Genomic DNA, 19,417 nt, shown 5'->3' with positions numbered 1-19,417 from the left:
GCTCCACTCCATGCAGTAAACCATGCCAGTGAGCTGTTACGCAAAATAGCACAACTAAATGAAATGCAGTCATTTTTAATCGTATTATCAACACCCCTGCTTTTCCTGATATAAAAAAATCAAAAGGTCTTCTGTAAAAACGGCATGTTGTCAATACCATTGAGAGAAAGCCCTATTTTGCAGCCCTACGTAGCTTTTGATTGCTGTTAAAGGAATAATTTGAAATACGCTTCTTGGCAGTTAAATGAGAAGATTGAAACCAACCTTGTATGTTTCCGTTATTTCAAGAGGGAGCCAACAGCCTACTAGCTTGGCTTAGCACTTAAACTGAAAGCAGGGTGAAATAGCAGGTAGCCTGGCCCTGTCCGAAGGTAAAACATCTGCCTACTGTCATCTCTAAATCTCACTAATTAACACTTCATTATCTCCTTGAAATGTGTGACAAGTTGCAGTTTTTGCCTGGCAGCTTCACGGTGACAACAGGACTCCAGCAGAGCTGCCAACTTGGCGACTTTCTCACTAGATCGAGCAACTTTACAGACCCTCCGAGCGACTTCATTCCTAAAAAAGCAACTAGCAACAAATTTTGCGACTTATTCAGACCATCAGAGAAAAGGCGAGAAATACATTATTTTCAACTCTTACCCCTCTCTCAGCAGTAGGTGTGGCGTGTGGGGCAGGCAGGTCAGAGACACTTCTCTCTCACCCCTTCTCTCGGGTTCTCTAATCAAGGTGTTCCTATAGCTGGTAAATATGTAAATAGTTAGTTTGATCTTGTAAATATTTAAATAGCTTGTTTGATCTTCTCCCTACCTTTGTAGATTAAAAAACACTTTATTAACTATGTGATTATTTGGCTAGAGATTTCTCTATCAACTTTTTATATGGCTTAAGGTGATCTCTCCGTCACAGCAACCAACCATACACTCTATACAGTACACTCAGTGCAAATGGCACAACCACTAATCTTTATAAAAATTAATGCATGATGAGGTCATTGATTGGCACATTTGCATATGACTCCATCTGGCGACTTTTAATGACTTTTGTTGCTAGAGCTGGCTACTTTAATTGGAAAAGAGTTAGCAACACTTGAATCCATTTATTGCACAATAAATGCTGTAGTCTGGGACATAACCCTTCATAAAACTGCAACATGTCATTCCCACACTTATACAAGATAATGTTTAAATTACCTTTGGGCAGATCCAGGCTAGCTGCTAGCAGTTTATGCTAAGCTAGGGTAAGTGTCTCCTGACAAATATAAGTGGATCTGACCTTCTCATTTATCTCTCGGCAAGAAAATGAACGAGCTTATTTCCCAAAATGTCAACTATAACTTTAAGTGGGTTTCAGCTCATATAACACTATGAGCAATCACTTCCTGGTAAAAACAGGCTACCTACAGCTACTTAATGATTCACATAATGGGTACACACTACCTTCATTATAGAGCGAAAATAGCCAATTTAGCAAGCCTCAGCTAACATTTTACATATTCTCATAGGTTAGATATCTGGGGACGTTGGATATCTGAGTTGTTGAGTTGAATTTGAACAAAACCCAGGCTAAAACTCATCTCTTCCGAAAACACTTCCTCTTATAAGACCTCTAACTCCTAACATCTAACATGCACTTCCTGTGCTCTCCTTCTTGTATTAATTGCACTTTTTGTTAACTCTAACTTCTTTCCCTAGGTATTTACCCCATTGATGCGATATGTGCCATTAGCGCTTACTAGTATTTACTGCTGCTTTTATTATGTATTGTCAGTTACAGATCCCGTACTGTATTTTATGCTCTGTTAATGAATGTATGTTGTTCCTCAAATCTAAGCTTTGGATAAAAGCATCTGCCAAATGAGTAAAAGTAAATGTAATTTAAAACACAACTTAAATTCAGCCACTTGCCAGAAAGAGGACTTCAAAGGATGCCTTTGTTGCCAAGTAAGTATGAAATTGTTTAGTATTAATGCCTTTCCTACATAGGCTGTCCAAGATAGGACCTGGTGTTTCTCATCTAGGATTTCTTTTATCTGCCTTTCTGAAAGATGAAAAATGTCCTATATTCTGAGGAAAATAATATATAAGCCTACATTAAATTGAGAACCTCATCATTTTAACCAAAACATTTTTTTTACTTTGTGTTAGTATTCAAAAACGTGTCCAAAGGGCAGCTTACTATCCTACAATAGAAGATTTAACTTATAGAATAATGGAAAGAAAGACAGAAAACCACAGCAACGTTTCAGTTCTTCAGAAACACTGATGAAATACACCCTCTGTGAAAAAGCTTATACTGAGCATAATATTTGTAGAAACTTGTTCTGGCCACTGTAAATTTAAATTATATGTTTTTATTAAGCCCCTAAAAATGTATTTTCAAAAATAGGTATGTCTCTATAAAATTAAATATTAATCAGTGCATAAGACATAATTAAAGTTCATTTAAAAAATGGTTCTTAGGTATTTTTTAAAAATTATTTATTCACTTATTATTATTAAGTGTTTTACACTCAAAAACTTATCTACTTCTTTAAAAATGTGACCAGATTTTGAAATTGCTCAATTCTGATTTGTGCACAGAAGAAAGGAAGAAATACAGTAGCCTACATCCTTTTACTATCTGAGCCCTATCCCCTTCAAATCATTGAAAAGAGAACAGATTAAAAAGCACAGACAGAAATCTCTCGTGACAAATAACCAAAACTGTTCTAACTTCAGAAAAGTGTGTGTTTACGCACAACCCCATCACTCATAGTCCATTCAGAATGCTTAAAATGACATATTTAATGTTCATCCACATAGAAACACTTCAGTCTCCTTTCAGTATTTTTTACAACACTACTTTTTTCCCTCACTGCATGTGTTAACTGTTAATTTCGAGACTGCCACTTTTACACATTTGCATTTACACTTGTGTTTAATGTGGTCACAAGGCCTCTCTGACCACCCCTGGAGGTGGTTTAGTGATCGAATCACAATGCGTCTTGGGTGCATTTAGGCTACGTGTACTTTCATGTGTTCAACAACTATCACATTGCACTCACCACCCGAAATGCACTTTAATGCCAGGCGTAAATGGTCTAAAACATGCAGAGGAAGAGCTATCCCAGAGCCAGCACACCAGCGCTATAGACAGCGATGCTCACTCTCCTGCTGCTATAGCTAATATCACAACAACAGCATATCATGGCTAACAAGAAAGTTAGATGAAGGTCCGTGGGGAAGTAATTTAATGTTACCTGACATACAAATCATGGCTGGAATAGTGTTGTGTGGCTCGGTCCGATTTGTTTCCTATTTACAGTTGCATACATTTTTTTCAGTGTGTACACAAAACCGACAGTTACATTTTGACAAAGAGTATTTTGGATTAGAATCATATGAAGACTTCTGCACGCTTGCACAAAATGGCATACAATTCTAGTTATTCGGTATCAGTTTTATATGCTCCGTTGTTTGAAGTTACACTTCATGATCTGGACTAGAAATATAAAGGTTAAATAAAGTGTTGGTCTTTGCTATAGACATAAAATCTGATTGTGCCTCCTCCCTTTGTAATTGGTTGCATGTGGGTCAGATGGACCTTACCGTGGATTTCTGCACACGTACAATCTTTAGAAATTAGGTTTCTGATGACTTTTTGTTTTATAAATCTGGGAGAAATGCCTTTCAAAGAAAATACAAATGACCCCAGACTCCCGAGCTAACCCGTTGTGGGGCTGGTTGCAATATCGTAGTCTGGCGCAGGGGGGCGCAGTTCTCTGCCAGGTGCGTCTTTCTCCCTCCCGCACCTTCCCATCCCAGCGCTGCTGGTTCTGGCTGCTCCATCGCCTCCTCGCCGCCGTGCAGCCCACTTCTTCTTCGCAGGGGGAGCTGACTTGATGCGCATAATAAATCATCTCTGCAAGATTCCTTTTCAAGCCCAATTTCAGACCTCTGCGTGTTGAGAGCGTACACACAGACGAGAGTCGACCCTCTTCACTGGGGATGTTTCAAATGTGATTCAGCGCAGCAAACAACGTGGGTGTTGTGTGTGTGTACGTGTGTGTATGTTTTTTTTTTTTGGTGGGGAGTGGAGGAGAAGGGAAGAGCAGCGATATGAAACGTGTGTGTCCATGCCTACTGCGTTACCCGTTATCTCTGACTGACCACCGGATCAGTTTTTCACCTGTATGAACGACCTTGCGATTGTGACCGAAATATTCCTAACGAGGTTTCCATGGAAGATCAATCTGTCGCTTTTTCCCTGAGGGCTAAATTTGGTTCCTGCTGGTCTCAAGATATTTCAAGATAAGAGGTAAGACAAAAAAAAAATAGCCCATGACCGCGCTTGGCAATTGCGAACGTGCACACATAGAGAAAGCTAAATTATTTACACAGTGATATTTATATGCTAAATAATGTATTTACTTTAATAGGCTCATGTGTCGGCCAATCAATTCCTAGTGTTATGTATTTGATTAGAATTATTTGTTTTAGGCTAGATTAACGTGACGTGCCCTCCAACTGCAGCCAATTCCTCCACACTGATAAGTCTGATTTTGGAGGGGCATGCATTCAGACACTTTGATAAAAAAAAAAAAAAAAATAAAATAAGTAGTTGTTTTGTAGCTCAGCCATGCCTTTCTTTGTCAAAGTGATGCAAAGATGCTGTTGCATTACTCATAGTGGTATTTTTGCTTCTTAACTGCTACTGTGGTTCCTACCTGCTGCGATGCCACACTGCAGCCCGGTTTCACTTCACCTCACCCTCTGAAATGTGTGGCTATAGGCCAACACACCAACATCTTAGGGCTTAAATTGTCATTTTAAGCCCCCCCCCCCCCCGTGAAGTTACATGTATGGTTCTTGTATGCACTGGCTGAAAATATGCCATGAATGTATTCAAATGTTATCAAGGACCCCAATGTATAAAAATGTATAAAAAGGTAAAGATACCTTCAAATATTGAGAAGTGGCATGGCAATGAATGGCTTCATGCTGAGATACAGTAAATGCAAAATGTGCAGACACACACACACACACACACACACACACACGCACACGTACTATTTCTATCCTCCAACATTCACCAGGTAATTGCATACTGGTATGCCACGATGTCAGCTGGAATATCTGTGATGAATGCAGCTCAGGCCTTCAAAGTAAGTACACTCCCACTCTGCCAGCTGGGCTATTTGTTCAACCAGCGTGTTACTTGGATGCAGGCGGAGTGTGATGGAGGTGGTAGATATCGTGATTATACATAATTTTTTTTGTGTCAGTTAACCCAGTGGTGTGTTGGTACAGGAAGGTACCCTCCTTGATTGAGAGTGATTCACCCTGTAAAGCTTTCTCACCACCTTTTATCACCGTTATCTTTAACACCATTATGCATGAGAGCAAGCTGAGAATGTGTGTGTGTGGGGGGGGGCGGGTGTCTAAGTGCTTGTGCGTGTGTGTGTGTGTGTACAATCTTATACAGTATGTACATGTGAATCACAGTGATCTGCTCCTATGTAATGTAACTGACAGAATTCTGTAACTCAGTATTTTGCATTTGTAAATTATTAATTAGGTCTGCAAAAAAAAACAAAGGAACACATTGCATCTGCTGTTACACGGTGCCATCCCTGACAAAACCCCATTACAAATGCAAACCAAAACATGTAAAGTCAACAGTAGTGTAATACCCACTGTACCTTCCACACACCAATGCTCAGTGCTGAGGTGCCAGCAGTTTGCATGCTATGGGCCTATCACTGAGGTATGGCATGCAGGACTCTTCTTGAGAGGAAGCGTACCAATCCAATTTTGCAGACTTTGGGGGAAGAAAAAGGACTGAGCAAACATGAAAGGTAGGGAAGAAAATCCTGGCTGAGACCCCACGTGTCTGATTTGACATCGAGGCAGCTGACAAACAATTAGACCATCCATAAGTAGCGCTCTGAACCAGGCTCTCACCGGGATTAGGCCACAAATGAGCCGCACATCACGACTTATGTTTTGAAAATGGAAAGTGAGTGTGTGTGTGTGTGAAGGTGTTATATGTGTTGCACACGGTGAGAAAGTGTGTGTGTGGGCTGTGTGACATTTAGCAGATAGGCGTTATTATTCTGCCCTTACTATATCTTGAAAACCTCTTGAAAAAAATGTGTGTTTTGTGTGTTTTTCTGTGTGCGCAGACCTGCTTACATGCGTGCACAAGTTTTCATGCAGGTGCACGCTAATGTACAGAGATCTGCAAATACACGCGTATGTGTGTGTGTGTGTGTGACTGCTCACTTAACTGCTGTGTTATTGCCTGTTCTCCGTTGTGTGTATGTTTGACATTTCATAATTGCATCATTACTCGCTCAGTCTCCTCCTGCAAGAAGCGGGTGCATTGCAATTTGCAACACATGCTACCAGCAGACAGACACTTGCCCTTGATTATGGACCTGGGTGGAATGGCTTCCTCATCAGGCTGTCTTGATTCACCCCAGCATGTGGGGAGACACATGCTGCTGTGGGTGAATCTAATTGATTGGATGGCACCCAATTCCCAGTCCAAGTCTCCTCAGGCAGCCAGAGTGAATCCGTCCAAGTGAAGGATGAGCTTAGGCGTTGGTCACTCCCCTAATAGATTGGCATGGGCATCTTCCCATATGCCTCTGGTATCACCCTCAGACATCTCCGGGTGCAAGTTGGACAAACCACAGGGCACAAAGTGACACTGCCTGGATCTCTTCTGATGTTATGAATGTTAGAGTGGATGGAAGAAATGAGACACATCCTGCACCAAACTCCATATCCAATTTTATCCTTGTTATAATCCACCACTAAATTGTACACTCTAATTTCCAGGTCTCTTTCTGATGATCTAAAACCATAATTTTTTAAGTGGGATAAAAATCTTGGGGTTTGCTGAGTTTAGTGTTTTACAACTAAATTCTTGTTCCAACAGGTCAAGCTCCCATCTCTCGGAGAACACGAGTGCCATTTCAAAGCTTATTGGATGAAAGGCTCATTTGCCCTTGGCTGCCAAAGATGACGTTGCCATGGAAACAGCTTCTACTGTTATCAATCATCGACTGTCTGGCAGGTAAACCACCTTTTTATATGAGTAATGATTCTTTCATGTTCAGACATTTACAGTTGCGGGATGATAGCTGAAGAGCTGAAAATCATGTCAGTGTCAGAGATGATAGGATGGCCCGGATTTAAAGGAACACTCCTCGATATTGACTTTCATTCACAACACAGACACAATACTCTCAATCTTCCTCTTCACTACTCCGTTATTGTAACCTGATGGAGAGACATTTGCTCATGTTTCGCGGTCTTTTATACTCTTATCCTTGTCACCTGGTGGGACATTTAAGTAACACAGAAAGACTACCACGTGTGTTACCTAAAGAAATGTATTAGTTAATAATGTCAATCATAGAGTTTATGTTCATCAGGAACAGAGATCAATGATTGCTCCTCTAAATTTACAACAAATAGAAAAATGACTTACCAATGTTCCATTTTGTATCATACGAAAATACAATTGTTTTTAATTCATTTGAATGGCACCTTTTTTTCTGACTTAATGCTCAGGCTGTTACTGTTTCTCTGACAGATTGTCTGGACAGTGGACCATACCATGGTCCAAGATGGCGAATGGAGCCAGGTGACCTGTTTATTCCTGTTGACTCCATTGAAGAAGAAGCTACTCTGACCTGTGATGCTAAGGGAACACCACCTCCTCAGTACAGGTAAGAAAATGCAGATTAATTTTATGTGTGTGTAAGCATTTAGATAACGATGTGGCTTGTTATGATTAAAATGTTTGTTTATGATAATTATAGCAAGGGGAAATCTGATTTACAAATAAATAACCCCCAGATCATTCTGAAAACTGGATTATAAAAATAATCGGGAGCTCACTTGCACTTTCTCGCTATTCTCCTCTTCACTTTAATCACTGAAAGCATTTTCTGGAGCTGTAAATGTCATAATGACATTTACATGTTTACATGAAAAATACTGTGATCAGTGCAGGAAACAGCTTTTAGTTGTACGGGAACATAAAATAAGTGCGAAAATCAATTTACACCGCTCACCTTTTAAAAGAAATCTGGATATTCTTTGGGTGCAAATCTTTTAAAAAACTAAAAATATGTTAGGTATAAATATATTATACATACTGATATATTCTACAAATTACTGTCAGTCTTGTAGCTTAATCACATGTTATAGGAAGGTGCTTGCTATCCTTTAAATTTCCTTCAAATTAGACTCAAATGCATACAGAAACTAAGCAGTGGCGTCCTTATGGCTTTACTAATTCATATTGACTAACTTAGGACTGACTTAAGCCGATTTGCCTCTTGTCTCACCAGATATTATCTTAGTAACACACGTGTAGCATCTTAATGCATCGTAAGTCTCATTTTATAAAACGCCACCAGACCCATTCCAGTTGCTAGACACCAGTTGGCACTAACAGGCATTGATTACAAGCATCTTTGGCGTTCAGCAGTGGAATTACTGCAGCACAGCCACCACAGACAAGGTGAATGATAGTGGTGTAGGGTACATACGCTCAATATTTTAGGCTTTTCACATTCCCCGCCTAAGACCAGGTATTTCCATGTACTGATTAAAGGTGAGATGAGCATGTTTAGTGTGGTGTCTTTTCAAGCTGGCTGTGCTAGGCTCTGCATGCCCTCAGCACCTCTTTGGCTCCTCTCTTGAAGTGCAAATGGGCTCACAGAGCTCCCTCCCCCTTCCTCTCTGTTCTCCCTTCTTCTTTCCTCTGCCAGTACTGTCACTCAGAAAGAGAGGAGAATTTCATAGTATGCACACTGAAGCAGCATAATAACTCATGGGAGAAAACCACATCTTTTCCACAGCAGGTCATAAAAGTGATTTTTTTTCCAAATCTAAACAGAGGGTGACTTGCCCAGCCTCTACTTGACCTGAAGTTTGAAGCATGTGGCTCCGGTCTGTAGGATCCTCTGGAATACTCGAGTTTCTCTCTGGTCAGATGGCCAGACAACATGTGTTCACAAAATGAGTCTCAAGCAGAGTAACTCAGTTTCGGAGTTGCTATTCAATCACCTGCCCAATGTTCATGGCACCACTGAACAGCAGAGGCACTTCAGAGCAGGTCAAAAAGAGGTGAAAATGGTAGATAAACAGCTGAATGCATGCAAGTGGACACAAACACCTAAACACACAGGCATGTAACACTAGCCGACCCAACACTTTAGTTATACATTGTACAAACAGTCTCTCAAAATGTGTTGCCTTAAGAAGTAGTAGGGCTAATCACAATGCAAACAGAAACACAGCCATCAAGCTTTTGCAGGAAGCCCTCATCAACATTCAGCTGTTTGGATAAATTCTTTAAGAAATTATTTTGAAGGCTGGACTTGAAAGCTTTTGCAAAGTTGCCCATTATGGCCTCCACATCTTTTATTTCCTCTTAAGGAAAGCAGAATAGGAAAATGTGACTGAAGGGAGAAAAAAAATATTTTCTACCCTTTGAGAAAAATGATGGAACATTCTTGAAAAGTGTTCTGTCCTTGAACCCATAAATGCTCCATTTTTGAACTGCATTTAAAAAGAGATTGTGAGTGTTGTGGAGGCAGAGAAAGAAAAGTCTTTTCATCCTGAATAATGGGACTTCTTTAAATCAATGAATTAACCTCATGTTTTTTGAAAATCGAAAAGTATTATTATTTTTTTTTAATTCCCACGCCTGCTAAGTGTAGGAAAGATGTAATGGAAGGTGAAAAGGAGTGTAAAAGCCATCGTTTGTTACATCAACCCACTGTTATCGCTTGCCAAGTGCTAATGGTTTGTCCTAATGAGAAGTCAAAGGTGGAATAATGTCACATTATGTAAATATAATGTGACAGCAAAGAGGTGATTATGGTTAAGACGGATGGTAATATCTAGGATGGCTTCTAAAACCTTTATCTTCTGCTTCCCTTAAATAGCAGAGGGCAGCTTTGTGTATGATACTCTTTAAGATTAAATTTTAATGACTCCTGCGGGGGAAAATAGGAACTCTGCGGCAGCAAATGGCGATAGAGCAAAAGGAAGCAAAAACAGAATAGAAAAAAAACAGAATAAAAGAAAAGTGCAGTATAAATAATACATTTGCATAAAACACATAACCAATAATGTAAGTTAAACAAATGACTTAGATGCATGGGTATTGCAGTATTATGGATTACAGAATTATTAGATTACAGGGACAAAAATCATGAAACGTATGCAGAATATGTTAAGGTAGCAGTATGAAATTATCACTAATTTGCAATTTATATAAATGTCTGCTGACAAGAATTTAGGATTAAAAAAAACTCGGCTAAGACTACAGAGGCCATTCAAGTGCTTATCAGTATGTTTACTTTTGACAGACGTGCACACATTTATCTTTTCCAAGTTCCCTTTTTATGACTTTATAAAACCCTTTTGTTTGAAACATTGTTTGTTTGTCAGGAAAGTTGAAGCACAGCGGGAAAAGAATTAATGGCAAAAATCACATTCTGTTCATGCTTCAACTTGTAAGCCTGTGAATTGCTTGACACCAGCACAGATATACAGTGTATTATTCTTATGTGAGTTACTACAGTGAGTTGTATTCTCTCCTCACCTCCTGTCAGACCACCTTGGTTGGTAGAAAGAACAGTGCGTTTTGCCAGGGACTGATGGTGTCTTTGCCCTCACAGATGGTCACTGAATGGGACTCTCATAAATCTGGGCCTGGATCGCCGGCGGCGTCTGTCTGGGGGCAACCTCATTATAAGCAGTCTGGACCGCTACCAGGACGTAGGGATGTACCAGTGTATGGCGTACAACACTGTAGGAGCTATCCTCAGCAGGAGAGCAAGTCTGCAGTTTGCCTGTAAGTCACAGTCAGTGTTTTTAGACGTGGCATTGAAGTGTAACTGCACTTAGCAAATAATGCCGACGCACACCCAACTGGGTGGCCGATAACTGCAATATTTATAAAAGTGCTGCAACGTTAGCGTGAAGCAGTATTAAATGTTGAAGTTCTACAACATGGGACAATATGATCTTTTTTTACTTGCAGTCGTACGTGTGATGGAAGAACGACTACTTCATTTTTCATTGCTTAGCTCGATCAAAGTCAGTCATTGGTGTTATGTTTGATGTATTCTGGGATAAAGTAGTCAGCCAAATTGCTTAAGTAGTATATGAGGAATATCTTAGGGACTGACGCCTGAAGAAACCAAAGTTTACTTTGACTGGAACATAATGTAAAAAAAAAAGAGTAATGAAAATGAGTAAAGGAAACTGTGCAAAAATGGCTTTATATTTCAGCTGCATCGCCACAATACATTACTGTAATTAAACTGTGACTAATTCCACATAACATATCTTTTGGTGGTGAAACTAACAAACATCGCAGGTGAATAAAGAAGTGAATACTTGCTTTATATGTACTATTCATTAAGGGTCCTATTCATGATCACAGCATAACACCTTTTCACACCTTCTCTTTGTGGTATCTCGCCATGCAGATATTTTTGGTTTTATAAGACGTGCACAGCTGTCATTTGTGGTGCACAGAAAATTCAATAATGACATTTAAAAATAACGAAAATGATTCTTTGCAGAAACAATGTTGTGCTTACACTTTACTTCTACGCACGTTGCTGAGTTTTTAAATTTTCTTTTACAATTTTAACCTATAAATGAAAATAGTCCCAATTGAAAACTGATTGCAGCGAAGTTGCAGTTGGAGGTAGAATGTGAAATTACTTTTCTTCTGTGACCCTGGTCCATTAACTATCAACATGTAATAATATAAACACCTAAGGAGTGTAAGTTTTATTATGTGTTTTAGTTTGTTTTATCTCATCATTATTTGGATGTGATGATATAATGTAATTATAATATTATAATAAGCAGTAGTTACTTTTTTAACCAACCAAAGCTTATGTTCGACCAAGCAACCATCCACATCTGACTGTCTTCATCTTCACTTTAAAACATTTTTTTAACTTATTCTTGTTGTTTTGTGTCCCTGGTTTGGGTTGCAGCATATCCCATCATGCTGTGCTCATGTAGACGTGAACACAGCTGGAGTTAAAACCTGATCGTACCAGCCTAATTGCCATGTCCTAAAATGTATATCAAATATCTTATTTAGGGCTTGGGTTAAAAAATGTTTGTGCTATATTTTGGTCTCATATGTACAAGCTGATTCTGTCTCACTCTGTCTCTCCTCTCTCTCTGGCATTGCAGCAGTGCAATTCTCATGACAATTTCCCTGTGGGCTTGTGTCAGTATCTTGTTGAAAGCTTTTACTCAGCTCTGTTCCACTCTGATATCTGAGATCCTGCGGTGATCTTTCTTTTTCATTCCCCCCACCAGACTTAGATCATTTCAAAGTCCACACCAGAAGTGCAGTGTCAGTCCGAGAGGGACAAGGAGTGGTGTTACTTTGTGGAACGCCCACTTCGTCAGGAGGTATACTCTTTTCATCTTCTTCCACCACTACAGTTATTTAAATTCTAGGTGTTTTAACAAGATTAAAGTATAATCTTGCCACCATTGATTAGCCTTTTTATAATCACACTTAATGCTCTTAATCAGCTTTAATATCACGTTAGCCAATATGTGGTCCATGACTGGCTCCTATGTGTTTTTGTCTATCTTCCAGACCTTACTTATGCATGGGTCTTCAATGAGTACCCGTACTTTGTTCAACAAGACAATCGGCGTTTTGTCTCCCAGCAGACAGGAAACCTTTACATTGCCAAGGTGGAGCCCTCTGATGTGGGTAACTACACTTGCGTAGTGATGAACAGCATCACAAAGGGCAAAGTTCATAGCTCACCTACGTCTCTGATCCTCAGGACAGATGGTAAGACACACAGCTTAAGGCCGTGATGTGTGTGCCTTTCAGCCATGTACCTTTCCTTTCAAGGTGGCTTTAGCCATCCTACTAGCATGAGTGCTTTTTGTCCTGTCGTGCCTCACTGTAGTTGAGTCTCTGAGTGCTAATGTAAATAGTTGCTCCTCAATGTAGGCCAGCAAACAAAGCACCCTAAATCTCTTCTTTGCTGACTTAGCTTTCTTATAATTCGCATTCCCTTTAAAAGCTTTCCCTGCGCTTTCACATGAAATCTCAGGCCGGTCCTGTTGTTCTATTCTCTGTTATGCTTTCATAGAAAGAGTGAATAAAGATTGCCTTTGGAATGAATTAAACATAAGCTATACGTCATTGGACCATTACATTGAGTGTTCTGGTGGCTCAACCAGTTAGTTTCCACTCAGTGTACTGTACATGTAGCTGCATAAATTTAAATCCCATAGCATCACTTTCTGATCCTTGTCTCGACTGTCTTCCCCGAATACTGATATAAGCAATAAAACCCCAGAGGCTGGGGACTGCCCACTCAAGCTTAGAAATAATAGATAAACAGCCGGACTAGCTGAAAAAACAAGTTTTCAAATATACTCTGTCTTTTCCGCAAAGAGGAGATTTAAATTATTCCTTGCTGGTATTTCATTGCACTCCGGCGTCTGCACACTTAAGTGATGTGCTGCTTTGAGTTTACCCATGAGAGAGTGTTTGCTCATGTGTCTTTTATTTCTCCTCTGTTAGCTTTACAGTGCTATTGTTTGGTCCATAATGCAAGCCATATTGCTTGTAAGTCATGAATAATGGAAGAGTGAGCAAGTTCTTGTGCTTGCTCTTCATAGGAGTGATGGGTGAATACGAGCCGAAAATAGAAGTTAATTTCCCTGACAATGTACCCGCCGCAAAAGGATCAACAGTTACGCTGGAGTGTTTCGCCCTTGGGAAGTAAGCTGGATTCCTTGAAGCATGTTTTCAATCTTGCTCCCTTGCATTCTAGACGAGGAACCTCTGGATTCCTATATAGTACAGTTACTGTAGCAATTATATTCCTTAGAGTGTGGCATCAAGCCATGATTAGTCTGAAATCCATGTGAGATGGCTTTTTTTTTGTTGTTGGATAGGGTTAACTCTAAACCATTCATCCGCAGAAAATACAGCGAATAGGCTTTAAGCTCCATCAAACACTTTATTGCAGGATTATTACAGACACCTGCAACCTGAGCGACAATTTTAAAAGTTCAAAGGAACTTGAACCAGAATCTCAGCTTGAGGTTTAATACCCCTCTATCTCTCTCTTGTAGCCCTGTCCCAGAAATCACGTGGAAGAGGGCTAACGGCGTCCCCTTCCCCAGCAAAGTCAAAATGAAGTATTCAAACGCCGTGCTAGAGATCCCCAGCTTCCAGCAAGATGATACAGGAGGATACGAGTGTGTGGCTGAGAACAAGATGGGCAAGAACACAGCCACTGGTCGACTGGCCTTCTATGGTACCAAGACTTTTGTTTGGCTTGCTGAGACAACACAGAAAATCTTACTAATTGTAAAATTATTAAGAATTGTGTAAGATCTTCGCTATTGTTGAATTACACATAAAAATCCACCCATCCTGTTCCAGATTTAAGGCAGTTGCTGTTTGTCTGTGACTTCAAGATTTGCTTAATTGTTATTTACAATTTTAACAGCTCATTGTTAAACACACAGCCGGAAAAAGTCATTACCTTCTTCACGGATAATAAGGGCCGTTGGTTTTAATTTTACCGCAGCGATTACTTTTTGGCTTCTTGGCTTGCTTCAGCTGTGAATTTGTGAGAGAGGGAAAATGACACTTGAAATTGAAGTTGACGGCATTTACAGTGCCTGCGAAGTGAGCTGTGCTTATTATGAGTACAGCACTCTACCCATGAAAATTCCTGAAAAGCTGTAAATATGTAAGAGGCAGGATGCAGGGAGTTGTGTGCTGGATGGGTGATGGTTTATTATACAGAGAATTAAGGTGACAGCTCGGGGTGAGCCATGATGTCAGGTGCACTTCACCCATCTTGAGAGCATCCTGCTTTGTGGCTCAGTGTTTGGTGCTGATCTTGAATTGCCAAAGGCTTCTGACACATTTAAGTGATGAAACTGAATGATACCCTACATTCACTCTTCTCTCCTAAGTGTTATGATTTCCACTTACTTGAGCTGTCAGTCTACGCATGCTATCCTTTGAACTATTTTGGATGCAGCATATTTAATGAGATAATTCTGCTCCTTCAAAAATCTGTCCTCATGGTTCTCGTCAGATATGTCACTGGAGTATATTTCTGTTCCCTCAGCCAAGCCTCAGTGGATTCAGGCCGTGAAGGACACGGCCCTGGCCATAGAGGAGAGACTATACTGGGAGTGCCGGGCTAATGGGAAGCCCAAACCCTCCTACACGTGGCTGAAGAACGGCCAACAGCTACTCTCAGAGGTAAATTACTGCCTGTCTTCTGCCACCTACCAATGTTTCATTTTAAAGCCTTAATCTTCAGCTTCAGCTCATCCTTTTGATTTTAGAGAGCCTGGTGTCAAACACATGGCTGTTTTTCCAACAGCATTGAGTGAGATGAGAGGAGAGCGTAAACGTCTTGCTGAGGTGTGCCAGTGATGAGACATGGATGTAACTGTCTCTTATTCTTCTCTACCTTGGCAGATTACACAGTCTTAGAGAGTAGATCAGTGTAGTCCCTGGGAGATTGCCCCATTTCATTTAAATGAGAGTCAGTGGTTGTTTTTCATTATTCATGGTGCATGTTTAAGCTCCTCCAGATTTAGGGACAATGGGTTTAATCTTCTGTGAAATATACTGTATATAGCAGCACACCTTGCTCCAGACCAGGAGAAAAATACATGTGGTCTTGTGTATTTTGAGATCACTGGCTTTAAACTTGACTTGACTTGTGACAATGAGATTTTTCTTTCTTAATGGCATTTAATGAAGCTCAGGAGGAGAACTGCAAGTTTAACACATATAGCCTGATTTTATTATTAAAAACTAATTTTTAAATTCGTCAATTTGATTTTAAGAATATATTCACTGTTGTAAGATTTAAGAATGATTACCATTTTTATCATTAAAGGGGCAACATTATCTAGTTTTCATGGCTTCAGTTTCAGATGTGCAGTATATGGCTTATGTTAAGCATACTGCTGTGTGAATGTTTATACTTATATGTAATTAAAATGATACTGAGAATGAATGTGAGAGCTTAATCCTCATGGGCAAAATTGAACAATAAAAGATCAGACAGATGCCTGTAGAGTTATATACCACCTCAAACATCATCTGTTCTGGATAAATCATTCATCAGATATGTTTGATGGTGCATGAAAATGGAAAGTATACAGAAAATAATATAATTACTATTGATTCAGCCACACAGACACCGGTCTTGCAAGCTCAGTTTTCACTACAGGATAATAGTCTTGAAAACATCCTTTGAGAAGCAGTTCAGACCCGCAGGACCAAACGCCAAGCTGGTTTACATGATGGTGAGAAGAAGCAGATTTAGAAAACAAAAAAGTGGTTTGTGTTCTTCATTCCCTGCAAAATAATCCTGATTTGATCTATGCCCACTGACAGCGCTTCTAACCCGATCCAATGCTCCCTGAGCTTTGCCAGAATGTGCTGAGCAAAGCGAAAGCTACCTTCAAGTCTTAAACAATAATTGCTTTCTTTCATCCTCTTCTAGGACAGAATCCATGTGGAGGACGGAGTCCTGTCAGTGTCAGTGCTGACACTCTCTGACGCCGGCATGTACCAGTGTGTGGCTGAGAATAAACACGGCGTCATATATTTTGCTGCTGAACTAATGGTTTTAGGTAGGATGGCATTTATCTCGCTCTTAAATCCTCAAATCATTGTTGCCAAAGAATCTTAAAGGTCAACTTCCTGTCATTCTTAAAGGTTGTCTGGATTAGCGGAGAATGGGGTCAGTGAGGATGGTTTTGTGGGGCCAAATGCATTTAAAAAAAAAAAGAATTCACCTTCTTGATTTCTTGATTTACTTTGATGTGAGGATGAGGCAATAGATATTGAATTCCCAGTTGAACAATAAACATGATCTTTTACAGTAAAACCATTTAAATGTTTGAGAATATTTCCGTTCAGATATGCTTCATTCATAAATCCATTTTATACATAGTAAATGGAATAAAAATTATCAGTAGTGGTTCAATTTTATATTTATTTGTGTGTTTAAGTGTTTAATACATCTCCATTACTTTACAATTAGATTTTCACAGATCAAACTGAAGCATGCTTCAAATGCCCTGTGAGATCTGCTGCAGTCTTGTGCTAAAGTTTACTGTTTCCCATCAGCTTCTCCTCCAGACTTCACAGGGAATGTCCTCAGAGCTTTGCTCAAAGCCAAAGCAGGAAGTACAGTGACTTTGGAGTGTAAACCCCAGGCCTATCCCATCGCCAGTATTTTGTGGAAGAAAGGAAACCTTCCCATCCACACCAATGACAGGTAATGACTGGACTGAAAGTTTATGTGTGTGTTCTAAAACCACTTTTATGAAGGTAGGCCATAACAAAAACTTAATAGTTCAAAGTGATAGTAATGCATGCACCTAACCAATTCAGTCATTTTTCTGTATAGATATCAGATCAGGTGCACTATTCATCCCACCTGTGATCTTTTCAAGCCTTGTTTGGTCTAACTGATCAATATTCACAGCAAATACCAAAACTGCTCGACTGTTCAGTGTCAACGATCATGCAGAACATTGACGTGTGGGCAAATCCACAATCAGAGTTTATCTAATGATTCTAACGATTCTTTGTTCTTAGAAGTTGGATTGTAAACTACTGTTTCTGTTTGTACACTCCTATAGGATCACACTTTCCCCAGATGGAACGCTGAGGCTTGCTAACGTGAGCAAGTCTGATGCAGGCAGTTATACGTGCTTCGCTAGGAATAGATTTGGCATGTCAAGTACAACTGGAAGGCTCCTTGTTACCGGTAAGCTCCGCAGTGAAATAGCAGAATGATTGTGCATCCCACTTAGTAAGCAGAATTTATTGCTCAGTATGGATTAACACAAGAGAGAGCTACTGTACTGCGAGGACTTGAGTCAATAACTGGTGGGTAGAAAACATAAACAAACTTAGGTTTTGCTCTGAGGGGCATGTCAAAACTTTGGTAAGTCTCCTTGAAAAGCTATACATAAAGTCCTTGCATAGTTAATTAACATCCCTAAATGTGTTTTAGATACATTTTCATAAGTGATTTTTGTGCATGTATTTATTTGATTGTGTGTAACTGTTACCAAAACTCAACTGCAACTTAAACAACCTCCTGTCTTTAATTTTATTGAGCTGTTATTTTTGGCTACGTTTTGCAGCAGCTGCAGTAATGCACTTGGAAAGTGTTTGAGAAAATACTCGATCATTGTTTTCTTCAAAGCAGTTGAAACAACCAATTTACTGCAACAAATGAAAGTGCCCTGAGTGGAAGCAATGAATGCATTAGTGAGGAGGTGTTACAGATGCTGTTATTGTTGAGCGTGTTTCCAGAGGAGTGATAGTTGCGTGTTCTCTTATTGGTTTTATTAATGTGCTGAATGCCATTGTTTGCTGCTGTGACTGTCAAGGCCAGTTATTTTTTAAATGACTGGAGTGTTTTTTTTAAGGCTGTAATGCAGTCAGTGATACAGATCCATGACCCAGACACTGATTATTACTAGCTTCAGAACTGAGGGGATACTTTTTACATGTGTTTTTTTTTTATCCCTTTACGGTCTATGAGGTAGGATGTAAGAGTGCAAATCCTCTTCCTTTGTGTTGAAGCTCCTTTATTTGATTCTAGCAGATTCATTATCTTGACTTTTGGAGCACAGCAGACTTAACCAAATGAATGCTATTGTAGACTTTGAAGCAGTGCCCCTCAAGTTTTATCTGATCCACAGTGTATTGTAATTACTATCAGGATTTCAGAAGATTATTCTAGCTGTGTCAGCCTCGAGTATTAGGCCATTTTAGTAGTGGCAAGCTTCGTGTTATCACATTATTCGACTAAGACTTTCATGAGACCTTCCTTTATATAGATAATACCGCTCTGCCTGTGACTTAATGTATTACAGAGCATGTGCTAGTGTTCCAGCAGCAGCGTCTATTTCAGAAAATCAACAAAGCACTGCTCATGTCGTTGCAATGAAATGTGTCATGATCCCTGTGAGATTGGCAGCTGCCCCGTCAGAAATGACTTCCTCCCACAACTTTTTTTCTGGTGCAGATCCAACCAGAATCACCCAGGGGCCAGTGGACATGGAGATCATTGTGGGCGAGAGCATCGTGTTACCCTGTCAGGTCGCCAGTGACCCCGTCCTTGACGTTTCTTTCTCCTGGGCCTTCAACGGACAGCTCATCGCCAAGGGAGACGGTCACTTTGAGCTAGTGGGCGGGGTGAGTGACCCGCATTCATACTTCTTCAGAACGTGCGAATGGGTAGTTGGCACCCCTTCCCTTCCCATCTTGCTTCACTTCATCCCTGCCATTAGTTAGAAGAGACAGCTTGTGGTTTGACATCACG

At 40.0% G+C, this 19,417-nt stretch overlaps 2 protein-coding genes across 5 annotated transcripts in view; one reads left to right on the top strand and one right to left on the bottom strand.

Moving 5' to 3' along the window:
- LOC123974989 (neural cell adhesion molecule L1-like protein) overlaps positions 1 to 3,675 on the bottom strand; it is a 79,284-nt gene extending 75,609 nt beyond the window's left edge. For 2 of the 3 annotated variants that reach the window (XM_046056073.1, XM_046056076.1), the window contains exons 1-2: positions 3,594 to 3,675; positions 646 to 744 (exon numbers count right to left, since the gene is read on the bottom strand). The gene's annotated coding sequence lies outside the window, so the exon portion shown is untranslated. The remainder of the gene's footprint in view (positions 1 to 645; positions 745 to 3,593) is intronic. The other variant, XM_046056075.1, reaches the window with a different exon arrangement.
- Positions 1 to 19,417, top strand: part of cntn3a.2 (contactin 3a, tandem duplicate 2) — a 70,524-nt gene that overhangs the window by 28,252 nt on the left and 22,855 nt on the right. Inside the window, exons 1-13 of one of the 2 annotated variants that reach the window (XM_046056079.1) lie at positions 3,961 to 4,025; positions 6,931 to 7,068; positions 7,591 to 7,726; positions 10,697 to 10,872; positions 12,369 to 12,464; positions 12,658 to 12,861; positions 13,704 to 13,806; positions 14,163 to 14,347; positions 15,176 to 15,312; positions 16,574 to 16,703; positions 17,203 to 17,353; positions 17,721 to 17,848; positions 19,121 to 19,290. In XM_046056079.1, coding sequence (XP_045912035.1) covers positions 7,014 to 7,068; positions 7,591 to 7,726; positions 10,697 to 10,872; positions 12,369 to 12,464; positions 12,658 to 12,861; positions 13,704 to 13,806; positions 14,163 to 14,347; positions 15,176 to 15,312; positions 16,574 to 16,703; positions 17,203 to 17,353; positions 17,721 to 17,848; positions 19,121 to 19,290 — 1,671 coding nt within the window. In that variant the 5' untranslated portion in view covers positions 3,961 to 4,025; positions 6,931 to 7,013. Of the gene's footprint in view, positions 1 to 3,960; positions 4,026 to 6,930; positions 7,069 to 7,590; positions 7,727 to 10,696; positions 10,873 to 12,368; positions 12,465 to 12,657; positions 12,862 to 13,703; positions 13,807 to 14,162; positions 14,348 to 15,175; positions 15,313 to 16,573; positions 16,704 to 17,202; positions 17,354 to 17,720; positions 17,849 to 19,120; positions 19,291 to 19,417 lie in introns of those variants that run through there. The other variant, XM_046056077.1, reaches the window with a different exon arrangement.

This window comes from Micropterus dolomieu, linkage group LG08 (assembly GCF_021292245.1).
Source record: "Micropterus dolomieu isolate WLL.071019.BEF.003 ecotype Adirondacks linkage group LG08, ASM2129224v1, whole genome shotgun sequence".
Lineage (NCBI taxonomy): Eukaryota > Metazoa > Chordata > Actinopteri > Centrarchiformes > Centrarchidae > Micropterus > Micropterus dolomieu.
The sequence above is the reverse complement of the archived record's forward strand: the minus strand, read 5'-3'. Positions and strand labels throughout refer to the sequence as shown.